A 22,690-nucleotide genomic window follows, 5' to 3' on the forward strand; every position below is an offset into this window, starting at 1 on the left:
CCATGTATGATGGGCCACCAGGGCGCCGCTTCCGGTATGGGTAATTTATGCACTGTTGACTTCCGTGAGGAACCGTTAGGAGCCGTTCAGCGTGTAGTCGGAAATGAAATTTCCGAGAATAGACCGATGTGATTTCCGTTAAATGGCTACGAGGCTTAGGTTCACAGATAAATGATTATTTTCTTTTGGTTTGATCCCCCAAGCCACGTAGCCAAACTAGAATTATTACTTATCGGAAATGGTCTATTGCCGAAACTTAACCGGCTTGGTTGACTTTTGTTATTAAATTTAGCAGAAAAACTAACGCGGAGAGATTTCGACGTTTCAATGACATCCTGTCATCATTATCAAGAAAATGAAGAAAATTTACATAAGTAAGTAGACAAAACTAAACTGAAAACAATAGTCTATTGTTCTAAGCCAGTGAATCATCAAGTGACCTCACACAAAAGAAAAACCAAAGTCAAGTGAATAATTTGGCACGTATTGAGTCTGATTGGATGTTAAGACTTGGTCTGTACTTCTTAATCAGGAGCATCTCGTATACCAGACTGTCCATCTTTCCTTGGCATTTCCTCAGAACTGCGAAATTCTTGGCTAAGTCAAGAGATCTAGGGCTGGTATCATGATCTTGTTGAAGATGTCTGCAAATGGATGAAGAACTGCGACAGTGTTCTTCAATTCTCTGAAAAAGGTGTCGAGTTGTGCGGCCTATGTATTCTGCATCGCACAGAGGACATGAAAATTTGTAGACCACACTGTGTTGATTGATCAGAGAGGGCTTTTGTTCTCTTACGCCAAGTGCATCACCCAGTTTACGACTAGTATAGATGGGCTGTAGAGGTGTTCCGATTCTGTTGCTAAGGTTGTTGAGTTGTTTTCTTAAGACGTCAGCAGACTTTTGATCCTTGAATGCCAGCAGTATCCGCACAGGTTGTTCAACTGGCACCACAGGGGGTGGACTCGAAACATTCGATACCTTGGATTTAATGAAAGATGAGATTGTAGAATCCACTAGCTTGTTCGGATACTTCAGCTCTCCGCGTTAGTTTTTCCGCTAAATTAACCGGCTTGGTCCGGCATTCCTCGCGAGTGTGGCCAATGTGCGAGCCAGCGAGCCAAACGTGCGAGCCATGCGAGCCAAACGTGTGAGCCATGCGAGGCAGACGTGTGAGGCATGAACAAAACATGCGAGGCTTGCGAGGCATGAACCACCCCCAACATAAATGCTAACCGTTAAGCTAACCGGGAAGCTATTTAAGCTAACCTGGGTGCTATTTAGGCTAACCGGAGTGCTTTTTAGGCTAACCGCAGTGTTTTTTAGGCAAACCTGAGTGCCTCACGCGTCTGCCTCGCATTGCTCGCTTGCTCGCTGATTGTCAAGACCCTTCCTCCCAATAGACGTCCGATCCTAAATGGCCAGACACCAAATCAATAATTTACTATCTAATTTGGTAACTAGGACTTACAGCTTGTTGCTCATCCCGTATATGCCTGAGTTATTGTATTACTATAAACCAGATGCAGATGCCCGCCCATAGCACCTTCAAACCAGCTGATTTTGTAACTTGTAACTATATATAGCTTCTAACTAATAACGCCCGGCGTAGTCAATCGATAAAAATCGGTTTCGATCTATCAATCCATAAATAAAATCAATAAATCAATAAAACTCGGTAAATCTGATTTGATTAATATCGATCACTCGGTAGAAATTGATGTCACACTCGTTTCGTTTATCGATTTATCTTGATTTTTACGGATTTCATCGATTTATATCGGAAGATTTTTTTTGTGCTAGTGACATCAGCTCATCATTGGAGTTTGTGTTAGAAATGACAATTGTCTTCATGCAGATAATACGTTTTTTGACCAACACCAGTTGAAAATATCCCTCAGTAATGTTCACTTTCTGATTATGGCTGATAGCGGCCAGGTTAGTACGCTCCTAATTTCTCCCGGTTTCTGTCGTTTTGAAACCATACGGTAACCTCGAGCTCAGTGCAACGAAAATGATGTCGGCGTAACTGATGCGCCATTATAATGTCTGCACTGTTTAGGTTTCTCACCATTTAAAGAAAACATTAGGAAGGCATTTAATAGTTTGTTGTTGTTTGGTGAGATGCTGCTTTCGCGCTATTTATCAGCTGATTGATTAACTCGGGAAAATCGTCGCAATTTAAGTGCTCGGGTTTCACTTCTCATTAAAAAGAGAAAGTATTTATTCGTTTAGGGCACTGGAAAAGCAAACGCAGACAAACCACTTTTCCTTTAGTGTTAAGGGTCGGATCCTTATGTTTGATGCCAAATTACAACATCGTTGGACTTTCGTTATAAATCGATAAAATCATGAAAACTCGATAATATCGATTTGACACACCAAATTAATTTATTTATTTTCACCGCTTTCCGTTATCAATCGGTAAAAAGTACTTGATCGATACCGATTTTTATCGATTGATTTCCCCTGGTGTAACGTAACATAGTTTCATTTTGTATTTAGTTGGACAAAAATAAACAAGATGCCAGGCTCCTGAGAGTGTGCGGTGTATAGCCTGCGTAGCTGGCGGTTTTTATGGGTGGGCTCACTGGAAAGCCGGGCACGAGGGCCAAAACGAGTGGCGAAGCCGCGGAGAAATAGGGCGAGGGTTGTCGTTGACGCGGCTTGTCGCGGTTCTCTCCGCATGTCACCCGCAGCTGCACCACTCGTTTTGGCCCGGCTTTCCTGCCCGCCAAAACCGCCAGCTACGCAGGCTATGCGGTGTATAGCTGCAAACTCTCACGCCTGCGGGTCTCACACAAGCTCACGCTTACGGACCAATAGAGTGTTTTCACATGACGCCACGGCGGCCATGTTGGTGTCCCAAAACAAAGAAATAGCGGCCATGTTGGTGTCCCAAACTAAACCTCTGGGAATTGAACTCTATTTTTATGTAAATACTTTAGAATTATTCATCGGATATAGCCTTGTTGTCTTCGAAAATCCTGTTGCTCTCAGGGTAAAAATCTCCACTTTTTTTTTTTTTTTTGGTTTTGAGATAAATTCCAAAATATTTTAGACTCATTTCACAGTGATTAAATTACAACCATAGTGAGCCCTCATGTCACTCACATGTTGTGCTCGTAAGGAATTGTGGGCACCATCACTTTGATTTATGCATGTAATACTTTTATGATATATTTGTTTTATTTTATCAAAGATAATTTTTAAGTAGTTTTAGAATTGTAACTAGGTTTTCTGCTCTTTGTAACTCTTTGTAAATTAACATTGAAAACCGCTATTGAGATATGTTAATAAACTTATTGTATTGTATGTATTATAGCGAGTATTACGTTGACTAATAAAAAGTCTAAAATGTCAAGAAAATTACAGGACAGCCACACATCAAATCATAAATGCATACCCTTCAAACTCAAACACTAGCCATTGCACATTTCATAAGCCAAACTATATAATTATATAAATTAAGGCCACCCAAAGGTTCATTTCGGTGAATGACTGTCTGGAACCTAAGCAGCCTCAGAAATTCAGATTTATTAGGCCATTTTACAGTTGTGTAAGCTTGCTTGACCTGGTCTTGAATTGGAAGTAAGGTTGGGGTGATCTTGTTTTGATTCAAACCTTACTGCTTTTCATATGTGAATGAAAACTAGTTAGCAAAAGAACAGCATGATCTATATATGAAAAGCAATGAGGTTTGTATCAAAACAAGGTCACCCTCAGCCTCGCTTACAATCCAAGGCCAATCACTTAGCACACAACTGTAAAATGGCCTATTGAGAAGCAAAACTACTGTTTTCTTTGTTGTTTTGTCACCTAAACACCGTCTCCTTTAGGTCCGATTTGTGGACCTGTAAAAAGGCACGTCCAATCCACGGTACGGAAAAAGATGGTGGCTGTGTATTTTACCACTATACCTTGTGAACCTAGCACAGTCAATAGGCCGCCCAAAGCCGATTTTTTTGCGAAATTCGTCGCTGTACGAACAACATTGTGTATGATAGGTTTAAAGTTTTTAGAACTTTCTTTAAATTTTTATAAGCATTTCAAGCGTTTTCGTACGCTAGGAATTATGGGTAAATGTACAAGTTGGCATCTTTTTCGGCACGGTGGATTTTGGAACCGTTCCGCTCCCAAATGGAATCCGCGGACACCTGTAATTATAAACGACTAGACCGGTTCATTTTGCTACCATCAGCGCGATTAAGGCTTGGAAACTGACTGAAACCAGTTGAATTGTGGGTGGCTTTCATCAATGTAACCTACAAGAGTAGAAAAAAAAATCGAACTTCGTAAAGCGATGACATGAGAACGAGAATGGAAACTGTAAAAAAGAGCGCGAGCTATGAATGTAAATTGACGAAATGTATCAATCCTCTCCATCATAAAGGTCGCCGAGCTTGGAAAGCTCTTCCGGTTTAAATCTACGGGCCATTCTGAAGTACCGATGATGTATTTCAAGGTTTGCAATCGCCTTCACGTCATCTTCATCTAGTTTTAGGTGAAGTGCTTGTAGGTTTTCCTTCATGTGATTTTCAGAGACAGCTTTTGGGAGAACTGGAGTCCCGCGCATAATTCCCCAGGCTAGAGTGACCTGTTGAGAAAGTAGAACCGGCATCAATGAAGGTGTTTATTTAAGAGTCAGTGCATTAAAATATTGTTTTCAGAGCCGTCACGATGCCGACTGTGTTTTTAAACAAATATAAATACTACGAGATCGGCCATCCGGTCGGTGTTTAACCCGGTTACTATACCATGAAGCGATTAGGAGTATTGCTACTCCTCCCTGGATGGGATGCTACTGCTATAGTCCATCACAGGGCTATCCTAGGCAGTATACCACCACTAATGTGGAGTCAAGTTTCTTGTCCAAAGGTTGATTTACACGCCACCGATTAAAACGATTAATCAGGCGGATTTGGCTCAATTTGACAAAGAAACTGAGTCAGCGGACAAAGGTCGGCCCGATTTATAGAAATCAGCGGCAGTGCCACAGATTTTTATAAATCGGTTCGATTTTCACCCAGAGTGAAAAATAAACCGTCCGACGCTAAAATTGTAGCGTGTAAGTTGGCCCATGCGATTGAAACGAGAAATGAAACCGGTAAAAAAAAAAAAATAGGAAGCACCACTCATACGCGAGCGCCTTCTAATTTCCAGGAGCTCATGACTCGTTATTTAGCAATTTAGTAACGTATTGGGCATTTTAGTGAGAAAATGGAGCATTTTAATAGGGAAGTGAAAGCATGATCATTGTGTATTTTCTCCTAACGAAAGCCTATCCCAGTGAACCCTTGGCCTGCCTTTGTCTTTATGAGCTAGCTTACCAGGGCGACGGTTGTCTTGTGTTTGTCGGCGATTTTTTTCAGGACTGGCTCGTTTAGTACGACAGGGTCAGGATTTGTTCTTGGAACTGGTCGACCAGGTGATCCCAAAGGCGCAAAGGCGGACACTACAATCCCTGAAGTCAAATAAAACCAAATTGAAACAAAAAGGAAAAAATCCACGAATGGCATGCATCTCGACTATTCTGGATATCGCAACAAAAAAAAACTAAGCGTTACAACACAATTTTTCAGCGACACCATTCCCGCAATTTTCTGAATTTTGAGCAAAACACATGTAGTTTTCACTTTTGCTTTCCTCAGATCGGCCCTATGTTCGCACTACAGCATACTAAATCTGCGGCACAATTCTTATAGCTTTAACTTAAAGCATAGCGACAAAAACTGGCTTGCAAACGAAAAATATTGCGAGCGGGCCTTCTGTCCCCAATGTTCTCGCTTTCTTTCGCGTCGCATTTTTTCTTCTCCTCTCGCTACTATCTGAACGCCTAGAATAGGCTAGTATACACTGAGTGCAGCTTTCCATTTTTTAAAGGTAATTCAATTGATTTAACGAAAAACCATTAAAGTTTCACATAATTTAAGGTTTACCTGAAAAAAAAAATGGGCTGGTATGAAATGCGGACCATGTCCCACATTGATGGAAGAATAGCACATGCGATGAGAATTGTCACGTGAACTATCATATCAAGTTCCCTTGCAAACAGATCCTGGCTTGAGGCAGCTTCATTTTATACTGTTATGACTTATCGTTTGTACTCTACTCTCTTGGTATCAAAATCGTAATCAAGGCGCCACGAAATCGCAGCAAAAATGCTCAAACCTACTTCATATGAGCAAACTGACCTTTGGTGTTGCAAAACGTCACAAGTGCTTGCTGGGGTAAGTACGGATGCAATTCTACTGTAAAGATCAATTAACGGGCGATGTTAGTGTTTTTGTACGAATAGTGCGCTTCTCAATCAAGTGAATTACTTTGGTTTCTGTTAAGTGTTTCAAAAAAATCAGTTGAAAACCGCCATAAAAGGGTCTCAACGCGGTGGGGGGGGGGGGGGGGAGGGGCTTTTTTTAATTTCAATTTCAATGAGGAGTTACAGAGAGATAGCTACAAACATACATACAAGCTAAGAAAATACAATACAAGACTTAGCTTAAAAAAATCTAATAGAAAAAAATGGTTGATTACAATTTACAATACCCAAAGTACAGCTTACGTTTAATAAGCACAAAGGTAGGTCTTAGTTCTATGGCATTAAAGATTGATTTGTAATTTTGAGTTGTGTTTTTCTATGTCAAGTTTGCTTCTCAGAACAGGGGAAGGGGGGGGGGGTGTTTACTCTGACGGTTGAGAGTTATCAAGGGGAAATTACTATGTACGGAAATTTCTTCCATGAGTTAAAGTTAATATTTACTTTTGTGTTTTTAATATTAGCAAATGTGTTCTGGAGGTTGTTTTATGGTCACTCAAACACCTTATCAATGTAGTAAATCATGAATATTTTAAATCCATGCAGAGGTACTTCCAGACGTAAGCTCGATTACCAGCCGCTGTTCGAGAAGGAAGGCCGGACCCGTGGGAGCGGGAGTTAGTTGTGATGCCAGTTTAGAGGCAAATTAAGTGGAAAAGACCATAAAGTGAGTATATTTGGGAAAATGGAAACTGGTTTACCAGTTGAAACGATTCTTTGAGAGCCAGACGTCCGAGATAAGCAGTTGATATAGTGATACATTTGAAAGACAAATCACTTTCGTGATGTGGGCTCCCTGTATAAAGATTGGTATTATTATTATTATTATTATTATTATTATTATTATTATTATTATTATTATTATTATTATTATTATTATTATTATAAAGACCTTGAAACCGTTTCACGGCTAATAATAACTTCTTTTTTGACGGTTAACGGTAAAAATTGCCCTTTTTTGACGGCTGACGGTTAAATTTGAAGCTGTTTGGCGGCTGACGGTTAACCCCCATTGAGGCCGTCCTCTAAGAGGAGCAGTAATTGTAATTTCAATATATACCTAGAACAAGTTGGTTCCACTTACGTGGTCTAGGTATAACTTCAAGCTAAGTAACCCCCACTGAACATGGAAAATAACAAATTTTAAATGCTACACTAGTTAAAATAGTTTAATTTATATACTAACTGTATACCTTGGTTACAAGCTGGTACTATCTTAGCAGTTTCAAGAAGAGCTTTTGTCTTCTTGATGGTGAAGTTTGAGATTCCAATGGCTTTACAGAGACCTTGCTCTACAAGCTTCTCCATGGCCTAACAATGTAACGGCAGATTAAAAACAAATAACAAATATAAACTCTGAAAAATATATATAAAACCAAATGATTAAAGTGCATTATCTATGGCTGTAATTGCGGATATACTACAACGCGCGCTCTGATTGGCTAATAGACCTTATTTGCTTCGTTGTTTTGTCGCCTCATTACGGACCACGTGACAGTACTCTAGGGAGTATACATAGTCTCGTTTAGAATTTGTCATATTGATATTCCCCTGACATGTATGTCTTTCTTGTATTACTTGAGGCGCTGAAGCCCTGTTGCTTAACCTCAGTGAAATCTATGAATTTTTGCACACCTTGTAATTCTCATTAAGAAATGTGCGATGTACGCCAAGTTGATCATTTTCACTGAGGCGGGTGAGAACCAAGATCATACTATTTTTCTTGTAAAATAGCTAAAACACAAACCAAAAATTGATTTATCGTGAAGTTTACTCAGTCTTCGAAATGAGCAGCAGTGTTGACCCTGAGTTGAATTCATCTGTTTTTCCCATTTTTGGTGCTGTCTAGAACACCTACATGTAGTCGTTTTTTCTATTTCTCTTAAATAAATCTTTTCACCTGTTCGAAACATATTGCACTATTTGGCGTCTTTTTCAACCAAATCTTGACTTTTTATAGCCTGTTAAAGTTACGAAATCTAGCCATCATCTGTCCCATGACCGAGCTAGTAAGGGGCATGGCTCTATTCCTTACTTGATGTCACAAACGGATTTGCATTTTATTAAGTCTTTGTAAAAATACATGCAAAGCAGTTTGTGACGTCACGTAAGCAATAGACCCATGCCCCTTACTAGCTCAGTCATGGGACAGATGATGGCTAGATTTCGTAACTTTTACAGCTTATAAAAAGTCAAGATTTGTTGAAAAAAGGCGCACAAAGGCTCAATGCGTTTCGAACAGGTGCAAAAATTTATTTAAGCGAAAAAAAATTTGGGGCACTTTACACCGTACCCTACAATTAATGGAAGTGATATCTAAAACATCTAAGTACCAAAGAGAACGTAAAATGATAAAAATAAACTCACTTGCCACGTCATTGCAATACGGTCGGGTGCGTACCCCAGGAATTCATGATTTATACTTTCAGGCCACAGGCCGGGTCCGTCTTTGGTAAATGCTATTGGTAGATGGATCTGAAAGATAATGGAGAACTATACATTGACAGCAGCGGTGTCTTGTGATCAGACCCACGATTATAAAATAAAATGATTAGTTTGGTAAGACTCTTATTATGCTAACATTCTACCAAAAGCCCATCCATTTATGCCAGAAGTGCAATTTTTTTAGCGCTGTGACGTTAAATTAAAGCCAAACTTGTTACAAATAAAATGTTGTTTGTAGGTCGGCTAGTACTTTTCGTTTATAATGGCCCAGGTTGTTCGAAAGCCGATTAACACTAATCCACGATTAAAAGTTAACCGAGGTTTACGTCTCGCACATTAAAAATGATTAACCCAGGATCAGCTTAATCGGGCTTTGAACAACTGGCCCCTGGAGGTTAAGTTTGAGGGACAGTTTTCAGGCACTGATGCGCGGAACAAAAATTGGGATGGTTGTCCCAGTGATGACCAGCACATAACTTCTCCTTACAATATCACTACTTAATTAACCATACAAGTCATGAGAATAACGGAAAGGATCATCAAAGATAAGATTTCCTGATGTTTAAACAAATTCTCCCAACTAGTATCATAAGTAATATATGGATATTTATGTTGATACTTGGGCTTAAAGGGCTAAATCCTCTCTGCACATTTGTCCGTTGTTTGTTTATGGGGTTTTCTATCGCTTTTTCTCTCTTTTTTTTTCTTCTCAGTGTTTGGTGGATTCAATGCGGACCTTTTGATCTTGTCTCATTCTGCTGGGAAACTTTGGAATTAACATTTAAGTAAAGTGGAAATTGTGGGGAAGAAGTGGGGAAGCCATATCTTCAGCTGATTTTTTTTTTTTTGGATGAGTTAAATTAATTCCTTATTGGTTTTTTGGGCATAACACCAACCAACAACACAACTGTGTTCACAAAACAACCTTGAGCACACATGTCTTTTCTTTGTTCAAAGCTTTGTTTCTACAACTAGTTTTGAATACACAGTAAATTTTTCATGGTTATGTTATGTCATAGAATCGAAACATGAAACATTTTGACAAAATCTAATTTGGTATGTAATCGACACAAAAAATGGTTATAGCCAAAAAAAAAAGAAGCAAACTATGCAACACAGGGCTTTTGGGTGAATGAATGGAAAACTGCTGATCTTTTCGAGACCAGCTCAAAAAAGAACCATTTTAAAGTGCAAAATGTCCAACTACAGGTATACGGTCACTTTCATTTTCGTCATCATCATCATCATCATCAGTTGGCTATGAAGCAGGTGACCACAATGACTATTATAAGGATGCTATATGATTGTGCACTTTTCTTGAAAATTGAATTGCATATACCTGTCTGCACTTGTTACATTGACTATAATTTATATAGTAACGTTTATTGATTAAATTCTATAATTTATGTCACTATACCAGATACAGATCCAGATAATCCGTCTGTAGATTTTTCAGTGTCGTCTGACATGCAGGAAGAACATCCTCTGGGGCATGGCTCCTGGACCTATAAAAAAATGACCCAAACCAGGAGAATCAGTCATGTACAATAACAGAGCATTAAATTCTTATTTCATCCAGCACCAAAAGGAAGAGAGAAAGTTCTCTACCTGTTTGCTCCAGCCTGGTTCCCTGTCTGGCTGTGTTTGCAGTGCTCCAAATGGCATGTTAAAAAAAATGGTTCATAAAACCATGAAGTCGAACACAAATGAGGCAAGAGTGAGATGTGCTCTAAAGACAAGTAACTGAAATAACTGCAAGGTTGATCTGACTGCAAGAAGTAGAATGACTCCGCATGGGCCTAAATTCAGATGTTTGCCAATGTCATAGCGCATGACTGACCTTCCCATTGGTTGAACATTCTACTTCTTGCTCCTAAAACGTGCTGACAAGAGCCAACCAGCTCAAAAAAGCTGTCCATGGTTGCATTTTGATTCTCAGTTTTGTCTCTATCATGTCGCCGTTGTGCTTTCTACGCAGTAAGATCAGCCTAGTTACTTATAAATATGTTTATTTTTGGCTGGTTAGATCTTTGCAAGATTTGGCTGATTAGATCTTTACAGATCCTGTGTAACTTGTAGCACTTTCGTTTATGGTCCTTTGCAGTAACTTCTTTACTATGATACAAACCTGGGGGGGAGGGGAGGGGAGTGTGGGAGGGGGAAGGGCAGCACTTTTATTTATAATAGTGTCCTGACTAAAATAGATAAGTGTTTTGTGCCAGCATGCCTCACATTCATTTTTACCCCTATAAAATAGTCCAGTCAATTTATGAACTTTTGATGATCATGCATGATCATGCACATTTATCACAATAATATATTAAGTTTTCTCACTTCCAGGAGTTGTATATTAAAATTTTACAGGGTTAAGTCCAGTCCTAACATTCTCCACTAAATATCTTTCAAAGTTCTCTTAAAGTTTGCAGCTTGACGTCAAATTTAACTTTGGAATTTCTTTTAGCTCCTCCTAATAACAATTCCCTTCATTAATTCACAATTGTGCTCTAGATAGTTATTGTAAACCACAGGATCATGATTATGGAAAAATATCTTATTTGAACAATTCTACAATATTGAACAGATTGAACAGTCTCTAAATTATGGTTTTTTTTTTTTAATTTTGAGGGGTGGAGGGGGCTTATATTTAGAATTTTAAGTTATTTTAATAATTATTGTAACATCTCTTAGTATTGGCATAATATATACAAATATATTTACCAAAGTTTTGATGTGATAAAGATATCCTCGCGTTTAAGTTTTCCTTCTTGAAATACTTCATTTAATGCCTCACCAATTTCTGCCTCATTTTGATATAAATGTGCACAGTCCAGATGTCTGTAGCCACACTGTAGAGCAAGCTTCACTGCTTTTCCTACTTCCCCTTTTGAAGCATGTGACGTCCTACCAATAATTACACATAAACACTATGATACATCAAGCCTAGTTCAAGGGGAGGTACTCCCCTATAAAAAGCAATGAGGGTACGATTTTTGAGCCATTTTGGTGTGAAATAGGGTATAGATTTTAACCATTTCTGTCTCAAAGTCTGAAAATGGCTATCAATTTTACAGATGAAACAGGTTTGGATTCTACTAAAGACCAGGCCCCAGTTGTTCAAAGGCCGGATAACTTTATCCGCTGGATAAGGCACTCTTCAGCATCTAAAATATACTTCACGTTAAATGTTGTGCACGGTTTTGAACTTTTCGTACATTCCCCAACTAAGCAGTGGTTAGAGTGTGCATATTTGCTTGTGCACGAGGAAATACTGAAATCTTTGCACAGAATGAAACTGTCGGATAGTGACTTATCCACTGGATAAAGTTATCCGGCCTTTGAACAACTGGGGCCAGGTCTGAAAATGGGTATGAATTTTAGCAGCCAGGCCCCAGTTGTTCAAAGAGCGGATAATCCACTGGATAAGTCACAATCAATCGGCCGAGAGGCAAAGCTTCGAGGGCAAATGTGAAATTTTGAGGGCCACTAGTTATCGCTCTCAGTCTCGTTTTTTGTACTCGGCTGGCACAAGTTAAGTTTTCGTCACGTTATAAAATTCTTTAAATTCTCAGTCGCGTTCTTTGTACTCGAGCTGTGAGGAGTGTATACAATACACAGGCATGAACAACCCCAACATAAATTGCTTACCATTAAGCTAACCAAGGAGCTATTTATTGGCTAACCTGAGTGCTATTTAGGCCAACCAGAGTGCTCTCTAGGCTAAGCAGAGAGTTTTTTTAGGCTAACTTGAGTACCTCACACGTCTGCCTCACATGCCTCGCTGGCTCAAAGATTGTGCATTCCCACCGTGAGGCACCGAGTCTAAAGTTCACTACATGACGTGTCACATACAGGATGGCAGATGCAAGACACAAATGACTAAAATTAAGACTTATTCCTCTAGAATTTATCAACTTTAACAGAAGCGATATTTGCTTACCTAGAGAGGCATTTTCTATTTCCAAGGCAAAGACTCTTAAACTTTACACGATAAACAGATGCAAAGAAACTTAATCTGTTTATATCTCTATTTTTATAGTGTCGTTTGTGCATCTTTTAACTTTCCAAGTTTCTCAACCATTCATATTTCATCATTCATAACTAGCACTTTAAAAAAAACGAAAGGTTTTTATCTTTTTTTATTTACTTATCTTTTTTTAGTTCCTTAAGGTTAGTTTTGTTTAACTGAAAATTTGGCAATTAAATTAGTCTATGACCCCACGGGCCAAGATAGATAAAGATGTCTCACATTTACTATAAAAAAACAATCACGTAGAAACGGTTTCTGTCTTCAAATAAAAGGTGAATATATTTCCCCTGAATTTCATTTAAAAATATAAACAGCTAGCAAAACATTGAAAAACGTCCAAGGATAATGTACGCATGATGTGCAACGTTACTTTAGATCATACCGGAAATAACGATCCGTCATTGACCCGGCAGCACATACATATCAGGACCGTGCAAATGGTTTTTGTCTCTAAATGAAAGGTGAAAACGTAAGGATTAAAGCCTAGGATTATAAAAAGCATTTGTATGACAAACTTCGTTTCCCCTGTATTTCATTCTGACTGCAAGAAATGCAATTCTGGTGGTTACTTATTGCCTCACTATATCGCTGTATCTATCTATTTGGAAGAATTAGCGATGCTGGAGGTTATCATCGCTAAAAGATTGTAGGCTTACGCACCACGCAGTCAAATATAGCCCAAGTATAAGCTGGAAACAGCTTCTTGTTTTTTTTATGATCCTCCCATTAATTTTTATATTGCGGGAAAACCGCTTGTAAAAAAGCCAGTGCTGATCTAATGGTGGATGCACGCGATTGACGTAAACAAGCGCATTTGATTGGTTTACAGGAACTTTATTTTCACTGTGATTGGACCAAAACTTGACAAACTGACTCAGTTTGAGTAGGACTAAATCTGACAGTCTACTTGTAACTTTCTACACCTTCAAAGACGTTGACAGCATGTTTTCATTCAGCCTACAATTATTAATAATATTTCCCCCAAAATAGCCCAGAGTTGTCTTTATATAGTTGCTATAAATTTTAAAATTTATAGATTTAGTTTGTTTAATGCCATACTTTACAATACAAATGGGGAGGAAACCTAAAAGAAACCACAGGGCTTATTAACACTTAGGTTGCCTGACCTGGCTAACTGGCTGTGAAAATTCTAAAATTTTAATGGTAGCTTTTTTATCCATACTGCATTTACAACACTTTATAATATTATCATATTATTATTATTATACTTTTCTGTTCAGTGTTTTAAACATTTGTTTTGTTATTTCAAGGTGCCCATGCAACCATTAAACAAAACAAGTCTTTGTTTCAACAGCCAATGTAGGACTCTAGGTGACGTCTGAGGGATAGCTTCGCTATTGGGCAGGTGACTAAAGATATTTACATACCCCAGGCCAATGAGTGGCATTAATGCTCCAGTGTTCAGCTTCACAGATTTTGCAGTGTCCTAAAAAATATTCAAAATGAAAGTATACACAACATATTAAATTAATTTTTGTAATTCAATCCAAAGACCACTCCACACAGTCCATCTATAATTGTCACATTCAGATTTTACAACTGGATGTTAAATTGTCCACCATAAAACTTCAAAATACATGGATGGTACTAAAGCGAGAGCGAGGAACCGGGAACGGGGAACTGGAGTCTGGGAATGAGTGCACAGCGGTAATCTCTATAAGAATTCAAAATAGGCTATGTAATGCAACTTAAAGAGCGCCTTTAAGGTTTATCTTAGATATTTGGCAGATATTCAGGGTTAAGTTTCATAACAGGAATTAAGAATCCCACCTCATTAAAGATTTGAAGCTTTTGTGGATAATCTTACCCCTTCATCGAACAGTAAATTAGTTTTAACTTTAGTTATTGATTTCCAAGACTCCAAAAGAGGCAGCCAAGATTCAAGGCAAAAACTCGAAATTCTATCCTAAAAATTTCTCTCCTAATGACTCAGAGATTCAATTAACTGAAGGAAATTGAAACTTTTGGCATATATTTCAAAAACATATTAACCGCATCATATAATGGGCCTGTTTTTGTATGCATGGCCTGCCAACCAATCTCTCGCACATTTATTGGCACGAGCAACCCACACTCATCTTCGAGGGCAGATGTGTTCAAAAGTTTCTTGGATTTATTTTCAAATAGGTAGTCCTGCGTGAATGTTTGTAGTGGCTTGCATGTTGGCAAAAATTTTGCGTGTTTAAAGACTGCTTCATTGGTGTTCAGACTCGATCTGTTACCGCCTCGCTACTTATCTGCTGATAATGATAATGAGGTTAGGCTACACAAACACCTACATACACAAACTTTGCCAAGAGATGGCAGATTTCATAAAGGAAAAAAATGGTCCAAACAAATCGTAACCATTGCAGAAACAAGAATACTGTGTTCCGTGACTTCGCCTAGATGACATTAAAAGAAAAAGCGAATTAATCGCCTCGCATCTAATCAAATGGCGGCCTCACATTATAAACTTCCACTTCATTTCAGTATTAAGCAACTTATTATTATTATAATAAATTATTATTATTATTATTATTATTATTATTATTATTATTATTATTATTATTATTATTATTATTATTATTTTATCGAATTGTTTTGCGGATCACCGGTGTGCGCTCGTTCCCAGAGCCCTGTTCCCCGTTCCCGCTTCCGGGTTCCCGGTTACCTCCTTTTAGTAACATCCAAAATGCATGTAAAATTAATCTAACTTGTATTACTTTGTACACGACAGACATAAACTTTTAATCCAATATGCTGAACTGAGAATAACGAGACTGTTCAATTTCGCAAAAAGTCTTTAATATCAGGAAATAAAAAGTAGGTGAAGTTTGGTGAGCAAAACATTCGAGGCGGTTCGTTAACCAGCGTGCTTATCCTCGACTGCTAAAAATCGAGGTCTACTTATTCACTAACCTTACACGCGAAACAAAACAATAACAAGACATCAAGACAAAGAGTTATAAAGCTAATTTTACAATACGTAATAATATCATGGTAAGCTAGAATTCGTAAGTCTTTATAACCAAGCTTAAACTCGGCTTCTTGATCCCGGCTTTCGGTGATGTTTTATCAAACTGCAAAGACAAAGCATTTTTAAAGCTAGCAATTTGAAATATATACAAATACGATGCAATTTACAGGAACACTTACCATTTTTTTTTTTTTAGTTACGAGATTAAACAGAGGAAAGATCGAGGAGCCTGCATGACTTGCAAGATCACCCGAGGCAAACCTCGTCCATACCGGATCATACCGGGGGAATAAGATGGCGGATACATACCGTGAAAGACTGGTAACTAACAAATACATATAGATAAAACAGACATGAACATATTGTGCTCGTATATTGTAGAATTGAAACTACAGGGAACGCCAATGCAGAATGGGAAAAGCGAAAAGCAAAAAAAAAAAAAAAATCCGGTTCACTTTTTGTCAGCGGCAAGAATTGGAAAAAGCATTTCGCCAAACACAGTACCTTTCTCCAGGATGAAACGTCATCTGTTGTCACAGACATTGGGAATTTCTGAAGAAACTATTCAGGTTTGCATGTGCATCAAAATGGAGTTGAAAACGTGCACTGTAAATCCATACAACACATATGCACAAACAACAGCATAGAGATAGCTGCCCTAAATGAAAGCTAAATGTTGATTGATTCAATGGTAAATTTAATTGTAAAAAAATCATATTTTAGTGTTGCTTGCTCTCAGTGACTAAGCATCTGAATGGAATTGAAGTAACTAGAGAGTTGATGTTATTGGTGTAATCCCCGCAGTTTTTTACCTAATTGTTTTGTTCTTTACAGCTAGACCATAGTTAATTGAGGGACTACTTAGGAAACCTTGCCAGAAAAACAATGGTGCTGCAATTTATGTTGGAAGGGCGGCGACCCTGAATCCTTTGTTTTAACGTTCACACCACAGTTGAATATCTTTAATATAACAAAAACGTTTCGATTGGTCAGTTTCTCTAACACATTCTGAATTCTATTGTTGTTTGTGCAGGGTCAAGGCCAAAACGGCAAACAAAAAATTATATTTAAGACGTTTCTCAGGTTTCATAACCATTGCCTTTAATTAACTATGGCTAGACTGACATGTTTTTGAGCATTGTCATTTCCATTTTAAAACGGGAACGTTTGCATCAAAACAACCGGATCGTTTACATTGAAGGGCATCGAAGTGGAGGTGGATAGCGCAATATCTACTACCTTTCAGTGACATTGAGGTGAATGATTGTGTTAGTAGAAACAGAACTTGTGTAACAGGGACTTTTGGGGCATTTTAGCTCAGTCTGTGGCTAAGCGAGAGGTGCCCTGCTACCTACCGGGATCTTTTACATCAAGTGGACCAGATCTTCTTCACAGGAACATAGCGTTTATTGTAGATGTTGACTCATTCTCTTACAGGCAAAACTCAAAAGCTCTTACTGAAGAACATTTGTCATATAAGACCCGTAGCCAATAATATTTCGACAACTCAATTTCACTTTCGTAAGCTTAACAAATGGAGCAAATTCTAAAGAAATTACTTTTCGCGCCTTTGCAACTGAACTGAAGCTCATTTCTTATTCGAAAGAACCGCAGGTATTCAACACCTATGTGTTTTACTTCACGGCTACAAAGGCTCCAATATTTCCTAAACTGAGTGAAATATATTTTTACTGAAAAATGTCCCGTAACAGAGATATTGGATAATAAGGGAAGTGCATAAGGATTGTTTTTATTGTGTGGATCGAGGTTTGGGGCAATGCTGTAAGCCACTAAAGCTGATTGGTTTTGTGTCCAAGTTTTCTCCTGGAGAAGAGCACATAGGAACTACCACTCAGTTATCAGCCAAATTAAAACCTCTTTTGTGCCATATCTGACTCCGATTTTTTTATTTCAAGTTTCATTGAAAGTTGCTAGCTTTTAAAGGTACAAAATTTATCACGATAGAATTCGAAGCCTTCAATCTTCACGTGCAAAGCTTATTAAAAAATTTGGCGTCAGATATGACACCTTATTGCCGTATCAACTCGTCAAGTGAAATTCCCTATCGCGTTGAATTCTTGGACACAAAATTGCTTGTTTTTATGCTTTCGAAGGCTTACCGAGAGAGCATGTGTGAACTGATTAATGCACAAAAACTATAATTATGGAAATTTTGGCAATTTTAATTCACGGGCTATCGTTAACACTGCACGCAGAGAAGAACATGCATTGCAGTTCATTGCGTTTATTGCCAGACGTTGTACGTAGATATGCACCTTTAGTGAAATGAGAAGCAATAAGATTTATTCCGGCGCAACGCATAGAATTTTTCCGCTTAATCTTGGCATTGATTAAAAAGGCAATTTTTTATAGCCGACGACATGAAAAAAACTTTTTTTTTTAGTTTTGCGATATCTCTTTACTCTGGCCGGCCTCAGCATTTTCACCTTTAGTAAAATACATATGTAAATTTTTCATATCGATTTGCATTTCGCTGCGAAATACTCTAGTCTCTATCAGCTCCAATTTAAATTTTTTAAAAGCAGGTAAAGGAAAGGCGGTTTATTTTATTACAAACAATAGTCGTGCATATAGGCCTTATCACGGTTTTCGACGCCATTTAGATGAGTAGGCAAACAGGCTTGAAATAACAGTGTTTGTATGGAAATCCGATGTCAAATAATTTTCATAAAACATCGCTTCTGAAAATTCATGTTTTGGCACTAGGAAAAGGAGTTTAAGAAAAAAATTGGAGGGATGTAGCTGTGCCAGAAAGCATCCAGTCGTGTTTTGAACTTTCCATACATTTCCCTGTATTTTTTTCCCGCGAACTAATTTTAGTAGCAGTCACGGCTGGTTCGCTTCACAGACAATCCCGGATACCGGGAGTGACCGAGACGAAACAATTTTAACTGAGCATGGCTTGTAAGGTCGCTGACAAGTCAGGGAAATTGTTTTTATACAGAGTTAACCTCCCGATTTCCCTATTTAGGATGTTTTTGTATTTGTGTTAAAGCCTCCTGAATAAATGTTATGTTAAGTCGAAACGCGGGTCCACGGGTATTTTGGGCCTTAAGGACATTTTTCATCTCGGTAACCGGGATTAAATTTCCCATATGAACAGAAGAAAAAATTCGTCCCGCCTACCGGGCCAGCCCGGTTACCGGGCTCATATGAAAAGGCCCTAAATTTGTTCTGAGTCAAACGGCGCGTTGTTACTTGTAAAGGTTACCCGGAACCTACAGAGGTGTCTCGCGTTTAAGCGATGTAGCGCGTCCAGTTTAAACTGTAGATACCTAAACCCCTATATCAAATTAAAGCTTATAGGGCTGACTATCAAACCATGCCAAGAATTTTGAAATAAAATGAATTGTCGAATTTTTCACGACCTCTAATTGCGAGCGTCCGAATCACCTTTTTAAAGCTACAAGTCTAAGTGAATTTTGTTTTTGCTAATTTAATTTGCTCCTCAGTTTCCTGACCCAAAGCGCTAAAAAAACGTGTCTTCGTTTTGCCATATTCAATCGCAGTGAAAAGTTATAGAGCATTTTCGAAATAGGATGAAAAAAATGTGGAGAAATCGTACAAAAATCACTCTCGGAGAAAAAATATTTCGAAAGAAAATATTCGCAGACACGCAGTTTTGTTGTTTATATGTTAAACTAGCTACTGTCCAAATTTGAAGGCAAACGAACAAATTCCTTTTGAGTTTTAGCTCTTTGAAGTGGCTCCTCCAAGTGAAAAAAATTTATTCGAGAAAACAGCGCTAAAAATTCGGCAATTCATTTTATTTCAAAATTCTTGGTTTAGTTGGATAGCCAGCTCTATAAGCTTTAATTTGATATAAGGGTTCAGGTATCTACAGTTTAAACCGGACGCGCTACATCGCTTGGACGCGAGACACCTCGGAAGACACCTCTGAAGGTCCCGGGTAACCTTAATCAGGGCTATTCTACAAGAAATAAATGGGGAGAAACGACCAGAAAAGACTAAAGACTATTTCATTGTGAGTAATTCAACTGTATTTGAGATAAATGTAATATTACAATTTGCTTAGTCGAAACCCATGTTTCCTATTGCCCATGATTTATTGGTCTTCACTGATCCAAAGCATGCGCAGTCGACCTGTCAAATAACATGCGGGCATCATTCATCATCCATTTATTGCTTGGGTACGGTACGTGAGCAAGGCAGTGATAATGTAGACCATTAGGGACAGAGCAAGAGGCAACAGTACCAGTGGTTGGCTCGGCTTTGCTCTTGCTTTTTTCTTTCCGCCACTTAACTCTTCTGTTCTTGAACCAAATCTAAAAGGAAACAAAAGAAAAAAACTTGGGTTCATGGGTTCGACTTCTGTTGGGGACTCGGCAATCTCGTACCTAGCCCCCCACACAGTCGTTTTTAGAGGACTCGAATACGAGTCCCCTAAAATCGACTGCGTGGGAGGCTATCTCGTACCCGAATTATAATCCCTTTGGCTAGCGGTTGGTCTCCAGGAGAGACTCGGGGGAAATCAAAACAAATTAAATTTTTGATTGGTTGCACCGTAGCGGCTAAGCCTTTGAAACAGTTCGTTTGAAGTTATGTGCAAGTTTTCAACTCATTTTTGGTTCAGATACAAACCTGAATAGTTTCTTCAGAAATTCCCAGTGTCTGTGATAACATGTGACGTTTCACTGGAGAAACGTACTGTGTTTGGCTGAAAGCTTGTTCCAGTTCTTGTCGCTGACTTACTGTGAACTGGGTTTTTTTGCTTTTCGCTTTCCCCTTTCTGTATTGCTGCAATGGCGTTCCTTGTTGTTTCAATTCTGCAATATATGAGCACAGTCAAGAGATCATCTGTATATCTACATGTATGAAATACAGACAGTTGACTTATTTAATATTTTAACAAGTAAACTATAATAGCTATTAGTAAAAATGCAGTTATGTACTTATCTAGGAGCCCGTGACCCCTGTATTAAGTCTTTCATCCGCTCTACTGGTATATTAGGAATTCATATAATGATCACCTCCCAGTTGGCTTGATAGCCCAGTTAATAGAGCCCTGCACCGGTATCGCAGTGTTCGTTGGTACGAACCCCGTTCAAACCCGTTTTTATCAGGCTTTTTTTTAAGTTTTAAGAAATTATTACGTTGTGGTCATAGCATGTAAAACGCTTGAAGCTCCCGTCCAAACAAAAATTTTGAACTACACCATTTTGGTAATTTTGCCTATATTTTGAGCAAAAGGAAATTTCCCTGAATTTTATAGCTCTTGTTGTTTTTTTAAAATGCTAGCTGACCATTTTAATTTTAATTTGAGCTCACATTTTGCAGAAGACAAACTTCACAGCTAAATCGGAAGTTTTTAGGCGATTAACGGATATCCATAGAAATAAACTGTTGGGAGACTGTCCATAATGCGCATTTCAAAGACAAATTCCGCCGGGTTGGGAGTGCCACAAATAAAATGAGAAAAAAGAATAGTCGAATTTCATATTATTCCTCTCTCCACGACTTAAAATACAAACCTTCATCCGTGGTTACATCAATATTGTGGAAATTCAGAGCTTCACCGTGGGTGCAAATGTTATTCCGGGGAAATGAAATTGTGCTTGAAAATGCGTATCTGATAACAGATGTTCGTTTAGACTCCATTGGAACAGAAGCACGGACAGGAACACCTCCCGGAACAGAAAACATGATCGTTTCCCAAATATTTGCTTATCGTGCCGTTTTAAATTAAATTTTCCATAAGTTTAATTAAGTTAATTAAGTTAAATTAGGTTAAATTTTCCATATTACGTATAATTTTCCATATTAAGACAAATAACGCTAGCCGCATAGAAATGAATGACATCTTTATCTCGTCGATTCTCCTGCATTGATGCTTGCCTTAATCCCAAGGTGCCATATTAGGGCATATGACGTAATAAAGGAATAAGAAATGTTTGTCATTAATTAAAACGGAAAGAAGCCTCCAGGAATGACGTTTGTAAACACCGAGTTAATCCCAAGTCACACCTAACAACGTATGAACAAATTAATATGTTTCTCCTAATCTCCTCATGATGAACAGTGATAAAATGGCCTCTATTATAGCCGAGCCACAAAAGGTTAACTAAGAATCACTGGAAATGACGAGTAGCTATGATGTTTAATAAAATCTAAATTATAGGTAGATCGTGTTTTCCCTCCCTTTGTGTTTGCTTATCATTATTGTGAAATAAGAGTAGTGACGTTAGTATTGACATAGCACTATTGTGGTTGATACGCCAAGAAATTGGCAGGAATGGCGTCGGTTGTTTGGTAATTAATCTGAAAAACTTCTTGGTCGCCAGTTGAAGTCAATAAGACGCGACAAACTCCGAAGTCAAGGTTTAGGCAGGTTTTAATTGAAACACTGGTAAATTATTTACAAACTGCAAGAAACCTAAAGTTCTCAGTGTTAAGCTCAGGTACATTTATGGGGAGGAAAAAGAAATCCGCCTCAAAAAATAGGATTACCTAAAAATTACAAAATTAAGGCTATAAAGTTAGGTAATTAATAAGTGTTGTGCGCCTTATTAGGGTATATTACTTTTTGCGTACATCAAGTTGGCATTAATTTGTCACTAGGCAACGAGCCACGCCTTAAGACGTGATCACTTGTTATGTTTCCTTTAAGCGCAAATTACATTTGATTTGGGCATAGAGGAGCTGAGGTTAAGAAAGTGTTTTTTCCTTTTTTTGGAATGAGCCTCATGGAAAATGACTGGCAGGAGCAAACATTCTTAACTATTTCGGTTTAATTGAAACACTGGTAAAATATTTACAAATTGCAAGAAACCTAAAGTGCTCAGTGTTAAGCTCAGGTACAATTATGGGGAGAAAAAAGAAATCCGCCTCAAAAAATAGGATTACCTGAAAAACAAAATTAAGGCTATAAAATTAGGTAATTAA

At 38.2% G+C, this 22,690-nt stretch overlaps 2 protein-coding genes across 2 annotated transcripts; both read right to left on the reverse strand.

Annotated features, from left to right (window-relative positions):
• Positions 1-2,944: 2,944 nt before the first annotated feature.
• On the reverse strand, positions 2,945-15,960 carry LOC146466438 (uncharacterized). The gene is made up of 9 exons (XM_085127352.1): positions 15,942-15,960; positions 14,175-14,233; positions 11,478-11,660; positions 10,177-10,264; positions 8,682-8,789; positions 7,508-7,625; positions 6,193-6,249; positions 5,329-5,462; positions 2,945-4,595 (listed from the first exon to the last, which is right to left on the reverse strand). Exons 2-9 carry the CDS (start codon positions 14,192-14,194, stop codon positions 4,371-4,373), a joined length of 933 nt encoding a protein of 310 aa, XP_084983478.1. The 5' UTR covers positions 14,195-14,233; positions 15,942-15,960; the 3' UTR covers positions 2,945-4,370.
• Positions 15,961-19,863: 3,903 nt separating this feature from the next.
• Positions 19,864-21,451, reverse strand: LOC146466439 (homeobox protein pnx-like). Its single transcript, XM_085127344.1, has 3 exons — positions 21,280-21,451; positions 20,390-20,574; positions 19,864-20,073 (listed from the first exon to the last, which is right to left on the reverse strand). The coding sequence occupies exons 1-3, from the start codon at positions 21,449-21,451 to the stop codon at positions 19,864-19,866; spliced, it is 567 nt and encodes a 188-aa protein (XP_084983470.1).
• Between the last annotated feature and the right edge of the window lie 1,239 nt (positions 21,452-22,690).

This window comes from Pavona decussata, unplaced genomic scaffold, assembly GCF_977016875.1.
Source record: "Pavona decussata unplaced genomic scaffold, jaPavDecu1.1 SCAFFOLD_143, whole genome shotgun sequence".
NCBI classification, from domain to species: domain Eukaryota; kingdom Metazoa; phylum Cnidaria; class Anthozoa; order Scleractinia; family Agariciidae; genus Pavona; species Pavona decussata.

Bases quoted from the DNA above. Each gene is read 5' to 3' on its own strand.
- LOC146466438 (XM_085127352.1), bottom strand. From the start codon at position 14,194: ATGCCACTCATTGGCCTGGG. The intron at 7,626-8,681 runs GTGAGTTTATTT...TTACATTGTTAG, and splicing joins GTATTGCAATGACGTGGCAA to GCCATGGAGAAGCTTGTAGA. The intron at 5,463-6,192 runs GTCAGTTTGCTC...ATTTGACTTCAG, and splicing joins GACGTTTTGCAACACCAAAG to GGATTGTAGTGTCCGCCTTT.
- LOC146466439 (XM_085127344.1), bottom strand. From the start codon at position 21,451: ATGTTTTCTGTTCCGGGAGGTGTTCCTGTCCGTGCTTCTGTTCCAATG. The intron at 20,575-21,279 runs GTTTGTATTTTA...CATATATTGCAG, and splicing joins TGATGTAACCACGGATGAAG to AATTGAAACAACAAGGAACG. The intron at 20,074-20,389 runs GTTTGTATCTGA...GTTTCCTTTTAG, and splicing joins TTTCTGAAGAAACTATTCAG to ATTTGGTTCAAGAACAGAAG.